This window comes from Peromyscus eremicus, chromosome 19 (genome assembly GCF_949786415.1).
Source record: "Peromyscus eremicus chromosome 19, PerEre_H2_v1, whole genome shotgun sequence".
In the NCBI taxonomy this organism is placed as follows: Eukaryota; Metazoa; Chordata; class Mammalia; order Rodentia; family Cricetidae; genus Peromyscus; species Peromyscus eremicus.
The window spans coordinates 58,155,654-58,166,436 of record NC_081435.1 but is presented as its reverse complement, the minus strand read 5'-3'; the positions used below and the strand labels follow the sequence as shown (position 1 = coordinate 58,166,436).

The window sequence follows — 10,783 nt, the reverse complement described above, 5'->3', positions numbered from 1 at the left end:
GTTGCCTATGATTAGCACTATCAGCATGTGTCATCAGTTGTCAAGGAACTGGGGACTATTACGGTAACTTTTGCATCTCTTCCATGAGTAATTTTTTTAAAGCAACATTATAATTTGGGAGACAGCTTCCTTATTTCCCTTAGCTATAAGCTCTATATAAACACTTCCTCTCTTAAGAATTCTCATTCTTCTTTCTTTGGTATCTCCACTTACTAAAGCTCCCTTTTCTTCCTTTCTTTTTCAGTGAATTGTTTGGTCCTTTTTGCCAATGGACAATTTAGCATTTGAAATGCAGGAAGATGGAACACAGAAAGCTTCTTCTATGGGAAAGATCAGTACCTTGTCCAAAGTGGTAAGGTGGGGATGCGCATGTTGGGGTTATGTGCCCTGCCCTGTCTGGAGCTCAGAAAAGAGTCTCTCTTTAGATCAGTGCTCTCAATGACTCTCTTCTCATTGCTGCTGTCTTTTCTTATAAATCCTTAACTACAGCTTCTTTAACAGCCAATTCTTTCGGAATCATTGCTCATAACATCAACCAATGCTCTTGACTTGTTGGGTTTTATCACTAGGTTAAAATAAATTTGCTCTTAATTGGGGCCTCCCACAGGCAATGTTTTCATACATTCTGATTAGTTAACTTCAAACAAATTGAAGGGAAGATTGTTTTAGTTTTTACTCTTTTTGTTTGGTGGATTATTCATTGGTGGTTATACTGTTCCTTTTCTCTACCAATCTGAGATGGCAGTATCAAAACTCGTTCTATTTTTTATTGAAAGGGACCTAGCCAAACTCCAGGTTGCATCCACTAGTCATAGTGTGTAGGAATAGTATTTTAAAACTAGTAGAACAACCAATATTATTTACTAAAATTTTGTTTGAATGATGATGACAATGATGATGATGATGATGTGTGTGTTTGTGTGTTTGTGTGTATGTATTTTGTAAGACATACGTGTAAGTAAGTATAGGAATATATTTCTTAATTTGGATGTGGTTTACAAAAAGGTCAAGAAGCACTAAATGTTTTATGTTCTGATCATTTTCTGATTCAACATCAACAAGACGTAAACTTTAGGGTGTACTGATTGAAGTTAGCAAAAAGACAAAGAATACAAAAAAAATCCAGAAAGGAGACAATGTTTCTAGTTTGCAGCAAGTGGGGAATAATGGCTTCCAAATTTCCCCTAGGAAAAGAAGAGGCAGTGGTCACTGCTGAGCACTTTGCTGCTGTGCCTGCTGGCCTGCTTCATCACTACAGCAATAGGAGTACTTATTCTCTCCCTGGTTTACATCCATGCCGAGCCTCACTTTGAACAGGAAGCCTCAGCTCCGCACACAGCCGTTCCCCAAGTACAAAAGGCTATTGATCCAAAATTTCAGTTTCTTAATCATTTGCCCAAGTCCAAGGTAAGAATAATGCGTATTAGAAAACTATTCTCTAAATGATGATTTTAAAACTATGTTTACATTTCATGTTATTAAACTGTTCTCCATGGGAAGGGCCAGTAGGATGAAAGGAGGTGGGGAATGGAGGAGTGGAAAGTTGGGTTGATGTTGGCAGCAGGCAGAAAATTTCATTAGATCATTCTGGGTTTTCGTTTGAGAAGAGAAATGCCAGGTTGTAAAGGGAAAGGTAGGCTGTGTGTGTGTGTGTGTGTGTGTGTGTGTGTGTGTGTGTGTATGTGTGTGTGTGTGGTGTGTGTGTGTGTGTGTGTGTGTGGTGTGGTATGTGTGTGTGTGTGTGTATGTGTGTGTGTGTGTGTGGTGTGTGTGGTGTGGTGTGGTGTGTGTGTGTGTGTGTGTGGTGTGTATGTGGGGGGTGTGGTGTATGACAGAATTAGTCTGATGGCATAGCATACGCAATTGTTATAATTCCTAGACTCATACAGGAGTGTAGTGTTCTTTTGGGAACCCCTAAAATTCATTCCACCTCACTTTCTCATTTTGCCTCCTATTTACTCTGTCAAAAATAGTGGGCTCACATTCTTTCTGGTCAAAAAACGTGGAAGATAGCCTCAATGCTAATGATTGCTTGCTCATGGTTTTTTAGGTGTTTGAGTTCCCTGGTGGTACGATCCAGTGGGCAAGGTACAGGAACAACATCAAAGACTACCTCAGTGATGAAGAGGAGGCATTTGGCACCAGCTTGAACAGTCTGAGATCACAGATGACTCTGGGCACACTGAGAATAAAAAGCAAGGGCCTCCGGGCTCCTCACTGGCACTTCAATGCCAACGAACATGGCTATCTTGTGCAGGTAGATGCAGTTTGCCCTCTTTCTGCTCTTAAGCTCCTACACTATATGTCTTCTGAGTGTTCTTCTAGTTGTCACGAAGACTCCAAAATGAGCTATAGACAGGCATCCGTGCTTTCAGTTAGATTAGCTATCTTAGAGAATTTGCCATCACTTTGAACTAATTATTGTTCCAACCAAATCACTGTTGACTTTTTCTATAAATTTTGAGACCCCTCTAAGATTTTTCTTTAATATTTAAGTAAGCAATTTTATATGACTATTATTCAAATATGTATTTTTATTTAGTACTATTTACACATTTATGAATTTTTTAATTCAGCAAGGGATGAAAGTATTGAACGACTAGCTGAATGTGCAACACACCTATTTCTCAAAATAAATGTTAGCTGTATACATAGGGCTTGACGACACATTTTAATTTCTATTTTATATTATACTGTAATATAAACAGTAAATTTTGCTAAAGTTATCAAATCAAATCACTATTTAGTCCTTTTGGCCAAAGCTAAAACAGTAACTCTGATCTAAAGATCAAAGTGGCTTCTCTTATGAAAACGCCCCAGTTGGAGTAATGAATTGATATGCTGATGCTCTGTGTAGACTCCGAGATCAGGCCATTGAATGAGCTTTGGTTGTTTGGACCTTCCAGAGGATTCTCAATTCAAGTGAAATAAATGAATTGATGTGAAACGGGTATAGTTACTTGAGTTTTAGATTATTCAGTTCCAAAAGTGGCTTATCAGTCACCTCTTGTATTCCCAACCTGAGAATGCAATAGTGACTAAGTTCTTCCAGAACTTTCATAGTTTTGTCTGATCCTATAATCTAGTTAGTAGATGGATAGCCAGTTGTATATTTTCTGTTGTTCAGACTCCCCTTGGTCCAAGCCTTTAGTCCCAGCACTAGGGAGGCAGAAGCAGGTGGATCTCTGAGTTTCAGGCTAGCCTGGTCTATAGAGCTAGTTCCAGATCAGCCAGGGCCACACAGAGACACCTGTCTCAAAAAGAAAAAAACAGAAGGACTTCACTTTGTCAATTACTTTGTCTTTACTAGAGGGAGGTTATCTTTGTTAGCGTTACTATTGCTTTGATAAGACACTGTAATCTAAAGCAAGTTGGGGAGGAAAGGTTTATTTGGCTTACACTTCCACATTGTAGTCCATCATTGAAGGGAGCCAGGACAGGAACTCAAACAAGGCAGAAACCTGGAGGCAGGAGTTGATACAGAGATAATTGAATTCAATCAAATAAAGTACTCTGATAGGTACCTGACATAAAAAAGATATTAAGTGTATGCTTTTATATTTTCTCCATTATTAAAGTTATATACAGACTTTTTCTTATTTGCAACACACATGTATCTGTGTGTACCCTCCCCCCCAACACAAAGTGCATATACAAACATATGTGCTTGTGCAATCACCTGTGACCACTACAAATCCTTCATGTATGGCTTCAGTCTTTTAAAACATGTTCTGAACATGTTCAAACAGTTCTAAAATATAAACTCTTAGTGGGAGCCATATTTCCTCCAAGGAGGAAAAATGGATTCTTAGTGGGGGCAAAAAATGCTACACACACACACAAACATACACACACACACACACACACACACACACACACACACACAAATTTTATAAGGCAATGGAAGGGAAAGAGTTTGAAAACTATGTTTACAAAATGGGTGATAAAAGAATAAAAGAAGATTAAGAAACATTAATCTAAATGAAACTAAGGTTTCTATGTCTTAGGGGACGGCATGGATCGGGGTGGTTGATGATGGTGGTGAGGTCGCTACCACATACAATGTTACAGCTGGCCAAGTGATCTTCTTTCCTAAAAATACACTACACTGGATAAAGAATGTGGGCCATGAAGACTGCTTCTTCTTGCTCTTCTTTTCCACACATGATGAACTACAGACTCTAGATGTGGATGATGTGTTTTTTTCTACACCTGAAGACATTGCTTCCAGGTCTCTTAAGGTATGTAATATTTGTAAAATCACAAAGATATGTACTACACAGCCATGGAGTATGAATGTCAGTGTTTCTAAAATCTAGCGATCATCATAGATCTACAAGTTCATAAACAGTGATAGTAGTGATTGAATAACACACTCAAAAGTGTATCTTGTATTCCTTCTAATGACCAAAGTTGAAATTGCATTTATTTTCTTTTATGAAGGTCTTTCACATGAAATTGTAATGTATTGATAGAAAGATTATGATATAATTAATGGAAAATTGCTGTCACTTATAGTCCTGAAGAGTCAAAAGACCACTCATTCTTTCAGTGGGGAGAAGTTTGCTACATATGATAGAATTATATGTTCTTTTCTTTCTTTCTTTCTTTCTTTCTTTCTTTCTTTCTTTCTTTCTTTCTCTCTCTCTCTCTCTCTCTCTCTCTCTCTCTCTCTCTCTCTCTCTCTCTCTGTCTCTCTCTCTCTCTTTCTTTCTGTCTGTCTTTTGAGACAGGGTTTCTCTGTGTAGCCTAGGCTGTCCTGGCCCTCACTCTATAGACCAGGTTGGCCTTGAACTCACAAATTCGTCTGCTTCTGCCTCCCAAGTGCTAGGACTAAAGGCATGCACCACCACTGCCCATCTGGAATTGTATTTTCTTAATTTTCAGCAAAGAAATGTTTCCTGAATAACTGACACTTTAAAACAGATCTTTAAAATTTTTAATTGCTAATGAGGTATCAAGGTGTTTCAATGCATGTGTACACGACATGATATTAACCAGGCTAAACATATCCCTGTCCTTAAACATGTATCCATTACAGTGAAAACTCTTTTCTTCTAACCTCTAAAAGCACACAGTATATGATTATTCCCTACTGTCACCCTACTGTACAATAGCGTGACATAACTTTTTACTCCTGTAAATTAGTATTACAATCACTACTTATGACCTCACCAGACATGTATTTATGTTACCACGGGAGAATAACTGACATTTGCAGTTACAGAAGGTCAGGCATAGATGCTCACAGTGCTAATGGGGAGAACTAGTGATGGTATGTAGCTAGCAGCTGGAGAAGGTTCAGTAGCAAGCATAGGAATCTGCACAGTAAACTTGTGAGATTGCCTTTCAACGGAGTCCAGTATTCTAGTGCTCTCAAGAAGACGTAGAAGAGATGACTCCATAGGGAGAATGCTGGTAAGCATGGGAACAACGTAAGCTTTGTTTTTTGCAGGAATTTATACTGACCATTCCAAACCAACCATTAAACCCAAAATATATTGAAAACTTTCATAAATATCAGAAATTGTTCTGCCTGGGTCAAGGGTCAATGACAACCATCTGTGCTGACTCTACTGCGTCTTTTGCCACTTACTTTTCTGTTACTAAAGTTTGTTGAGTGTTCCATAGCTGTACATGTGATTTGTGATTGTGTTTCAGCCTGAAGGTGGAATTAATTTCATTAGAAAATTCCAGAAGCAAACAGAGGATCAGGGGGTCAATCTTCCTCCCAACTTGGCAGAGCTAGTTATGAATGCTAGTTATGTACAGTCTCCTGACAGCATTGTGTGGAGATATTTTTTTGACCTTAAAGGTACGGTACGTTTCATGAAGGTTTTTAATTAAGTTTTGTATACATAGTTGTATATTTTTGATTTGCAATGTCTTTTTTTTATGGTGGGCTATTGAGAAATTTGAAAGCAAAACAAAATACTGTAGTTTTCAGTACATGAGGTAATGTAGGGAAAGTCCTACAGTCGAAAGTGAATGTGACAAATGGTCTCAAAGTGGCATGGTTATGTTTTAGATCCAGGAAATGCTGCAGGGTCAGAGACTGATGGCAGAGGACATTCTCAGCTGTGTGGGCTTCAGACACCACACTAAGGAGTTTGTATGATATCTTAACTGAGAAGTAGAGTGACTGAGGATTTTAAATACGCGTGAAGCAGTGAATTTTGCTGTTAGAAATGAAGGTGCATTTGACTGTCTTGTTAAATGAGTAGAATGGGCCAGTTGGGAGGAAAAGAGATGAGTGGAGGGGCTGTCACAGTCCTTCAAATAGGGGGTTATAGAGACCTGCGCAGTGGCTGTTGGGAGAAGAAGTAAAGAATTTAAAGAGGTAGGATAGAAAGGACTTGAGAGTTGACAGACTTCAAGGGTGATGATTTACAGAGATTTGTTTGGGGTAACTCCCAAGTTTTCTAGCTAGGTCCCCCAAATTGAATGAAGAATACTAGGATTCTCTGTGTTAGAAATTTCAAGACAGTTTGGGAGGTAGAATAGAATATAACTGTTTCTAGTGGGGGCCCATAGGACCTGGGGTCAGTAGTTCACATTTTGTAAGTTATCTGTGAGTAGAAGAGCTTTGTGTTTTACTGGGCATCTATTGAGGCACAATTTTGAGGTATTTGTTATTCTATTTTAAACTTCATCTGATTCAGGTTCAAAAGAATATAAGTTTCCAGGGGGAGTCATCCAGCGAGCACAGTATTGGAAGGATGGAAATGAACTAAGCAACAATGAACAAATTTTCAATGAATTTCTACATCAGGTAACTGAGGAAAAAGTTTTTGTTTTTTTTGTTATCATTAAACAACATTTAAAAGTTTATCACTTATGCTAATTTATTTCCTTTTTCTTTTTTATGTTTTGAAATTAAAATACAATTATATTGTTTTCTCCTTCCCCTTTCCTCCTTCCAACCCTTCCCATTCATACCCACCTTGCTTTCTCTCAAATTCATGGCCTCCATTTTAAAATTATTGTTATACAAACATTTTATATATATGTACATATATAATCCTAAATATATAAATAAAAACTATATCAGAATTGATCACTTGCTATTAGTTAACCAGTTTGGGAGCTGTTCCCTGAGGAGGACCATTTCTCCACCTCTCAGCATTCCTTAGCTGCCTATAACTCTTTGCTAAGGGTTGAGGCCCCGAGACCTCCCTCTTCCTTGTTATCACATGTTCAGGCCTTGTTCAGGCAGCCATGTTGGTGAGACTCTATAGTGTGACTTCCTTGACATTTCTAGAAGAGGCACTGTCACAGCAAATGTCCCTTTCCTTTGGCTCTTACACTCTTTATAGAGGGAAAACCTTTGGATGAATATCCAGGCGGATGAAATATAAGATTTGGAGCTGGTTCATGTTTCTTCTTACTGGAAGAAGAAGGGAAGCCTGAGTTAAGCCACCATGGGCTGATTCCATTCATGTGAGCCAGTAACTGGGGCTTCCAGGGGCTTTGAAACTTCCTTGACACAAGCAGTCACATCAGCAAAGAGCATGGGGCACTGGGAGGGTTCTACTTTTGTTTTTAAGAAATGCTGGTACTGTAGCATAATACCTTGTGTTCACTGTCTAGTTCTGTCTTTGCTGTGCGACCCTAGGCAACTGACTTAGATTTTTCACTCATCACCTGTGAAGTAGGGAGAATGATGCAACTTTGTAAGATTGTTGTAAGCAGTAAGTGATGTAATACCTATAAGGAACATGGAGGACATTTGCAGAGATGCATAAATATTAGGTATTTTATGGTTTTATCAATTGTTGAGTTGCTGAGCAGTATGTTGGTTAAATAACTGTCTTTTCTCCTTTTCTTTTGAAAGCACCAAAATGTCCTCGCATTGAGTACACTCAGGATTTATAATAATGGATTAAGACAGCCACATTTTCATTTCAATGCAAATGAAATGGGATATGTAGTGAGTGGATGTGGAAAGGTAATTCCTCAATAAACATTTCTTTAAAAATTTCCTTGATGCAGAAAGGAGCAAATAGGAGGCATTTCTCGTGTTGATCTAATCATGAGGAACAAAAGGAATCTATCCCTAACTTTCTACAGAGGCTAGCACACAGATCTCATTAGATGCTTGGCATATTTGACGACACAGAAAGATTCAAGAGGTTCTGTATTTCTGAAGTGGGCAAGAGTATTTTTGAAGTGACAAAGATTTATGTCTTATGATAGAGGTCTGAAGAACAAGCTGAGGTTTTCAGTTTTGCACCGTCACCTGATGCAAACTGCTCTGCCATGGGAAAGTAGAAATAACCTTTGTCTTTCAGCATAAAGTGAAAGAAGGAACCCAGGAAGGCTTGGGGCATCAGCATGATGGCCATATGCCCCAGATTATCTGAGATACTCCTCAGTATACTTGTCTGGCTGAAATTATTGACAACCCTTTTTACTCCTCAGAGAGTATTTGGCTTGGTTGGTCACTTCTGTGGTCAATCTGCTATAACCAAGCTTTGCAGTATGTTACTATAGTGATCCAACATTAGTTACTATAGAGTGTCATGAATTCCAGATAGGCAAGGCTTTGTTTGAAAAGGAGTCTATAGAGGGTGAAAGGACACGAGGGGATGGGGAGGATAATAAGGGAAAAGAGAGAGGGGCAAGTGAAACAACAAAAATAAATTATATTTGAAAATGCCATAATAACTTTCTAAACCAATTTTAATAAAATGCTTTGATGGTCTGTATGTCTCTCAATCTCGGAGGAAAGAACAAAAACCATATGAAATTCACTTATACCAAACGTCTTGTATGTTTTCAAGAGTGAAAGTTTTAGTAAATTGAAAAAGGGCATTGCAGTCCTCCATGAATTGCATTTCAATTTTCTGACTATTTCTTGTGTGCCAGAGTGCTTTTGTGTATGCATTTAGTCTCTAACTCTAAAAAGGAAGACTCTTCAGATGGTATGATGAAAGATGGCATAAATAAAATACTGAAAGTAAATTGTATCTGATATATATGGGGCATCATTTGGGACCTTAGCTAGAACAATACTGCTGATGCCTTTTATGCATGATGTTATGGATATTTATGTAAGTGTTGTATTTTTTTTACTTCTGTGAGGCTCTGTCATATTCTTAATAAGAAGCCTCTATATAACCACAAGCTATGTTATATTTCTGTTCTTCACATGTGATACTTATCTGAATGACTGTGTGACTTTGAATTCTAAAGCATCACTTCCCCTCAGGTGGGCATCATTAATACTCAGAGAACCATAGAATTTAATATTCACATTGGAGACGTGGTGTTTTTTCCTATTGGAACCCAGCATTACATCAAGAACACATGTGATGAGGATTTGCTCTTTGTCCTTGCCTTCAGCACTGGAGATCAGGTAAGACTTAAGAGTCATCAGTAATCTGCTAAGCTAGTGTTTGGACAAAGGATGCCTTAGTAAATATGTGTTCACTGAAGGGGTGGATGAGTAAGCTAGATGAAAAGAAGTGTATGAAGAGAAGGAGAATCAAGACATTTTCTATTACATTGCTTCTTAAGTCTCTGAACTTTGAACCATAGGCTCAATACGTAGAGATCCATAAAATCATTTCATCACAGTACAGCAGATATTAGAAGATATGATCAAAATCTCTTGAAAAATATGTTCCCTAATACTGATTCCCAGGAATGGATAGGCATCCTCATGTTGGAGCAGAGCTTATCATCCTGTTAGGAAAAGCCAGTGTGGCCATGAAGTACCAGGAGCATTTACCTGGCTGTAAGGCTTGCCTCATCATATGGCTGTAGGTGTGGAACTGTGGGAAGTCTTCTACTAGTTCTTGCTCACAGGAAAATAGATGCATTTGTTAGTATAGAACTGATTCCTTCTAAGGAAGGCTTGAGGTATCTTAGCACATTTTTCTATCACACTTTCCTTCTCAGAACTGAAGAGGTGATTTCCCCATGGCCAGGGGAGACTGGCACTCATAGTCACCTGTATAAGTTAGATAGATAACCACCAGGCCATATTGCCAATGACTTGGCAGCTCCTAGGCCTGTGCAGTATGTTGAACAGTGTGGCGCTGACGCTGCTTTTGTTTTATATCATCAGGTACAAACTCTTGACATGGACGATTATTTCCAGGCTACCTCAGACCATATTTTGGCCCAGCTTTTCTTCAGGAAGCAAAACGAGTTTAAGAAGATCCCCAGATTCACAGAGGACCAGGCCATCAACCTGCCTTAAATTACTAATGAGTTCATATCTACTGTTCTTTGTCAGGTGTTGATAAAGAAAGGCCACTGGCTAAGAAACTGGGACTTGTTACAAAATGAAGTGAGACAACAGAGGCAAAGCAACCCTAGGGTTGTCCATGTGGGCATCTGAGTATGAAAAGCCTTGCTGATCAAACATTTCACATTTGGGTGTCTGGGGTATCTGATAATCTGACATTATTAATGCATTTTGGTATATATATGCATACACACACATATATACTTATATAGGTCTTATCATTTCAAATGTATTGTGTAAGCATTTGTTACATATAAACATATAAACAACATTTAACTATGTAAGTATTATTCGTTATTCATCACTGTGGGAATTTGACTGGTTTATATATGTTCATTGAGAGGCACTGTAATCCATGTGCACCAGACCATGTCTGAGGAGTTTAGTACCATGCCTTAAGTTGGAGATTCTCAATCCTTTTTGGCATGAGATATTTTTTAGTAATATCAACATTTTAAAGAATTCAGTCATACCAGTAATTGTGTACTTATTTTATATTACCATAGAAGGTATTTAATGAGAAAATGA

At 38.3% G+C, this 10,783-nt stretch overlaps 1 protein-coding gene across 1 annotated transcript; it reads left to right on the top strand.

Annotated features, from left to right (window-relative positions):
• Positions 1–249: 249 nt before the first annotated feature.
• On the top strand, positions 250–10,567 carry LOC131895942 (uncharacterized). Its single transcript, XM_059246490.1, has 9 exons — positions 250–352; positions 1,189–1,407; positions 2,051–2,257; positions 4,008–4,241; positions 5,662–5,815; positions 6,663–6,772; positions 7,835–7,948; positions 9,212–9,358; positions 10,073–10,567. Exons 1-9 carry the CDS (start codon positions 269–271, stop codon positions 10,205–10,207), a joined length of 1,404 nt encoding a protein of 467 aa, XP_059102473.1. The 5' UTR covers positions 250–268; the 3' UTR covers positions 10,208–10,567.
• Positions 10,568–10,783: the final 216 nt, after the last annotated feature.

Coding starts and splice junctions, on each gene's coding strand:
- LOC131895942 (XM_059246490.1), top strand. CDS start 269: ATGGACAATTTAGCATTTGAAATGCAGGAAGATGGAACACAGAAAGCT. Junction 1,408..2,050: donor ATCATTTGCCCAAGTCCAAG/GTAAGAATAATG, acceptor ATGGTTTTTTAG/GTGTTTGAGTTCCCTGGTGG. Junction 9,359..10,072: donor CCTTCAGCACTGGAGATCAG/GTAAGACTTAAG, acceptor TTATATCATCAG/GTACAAACTCTTGACATGGA.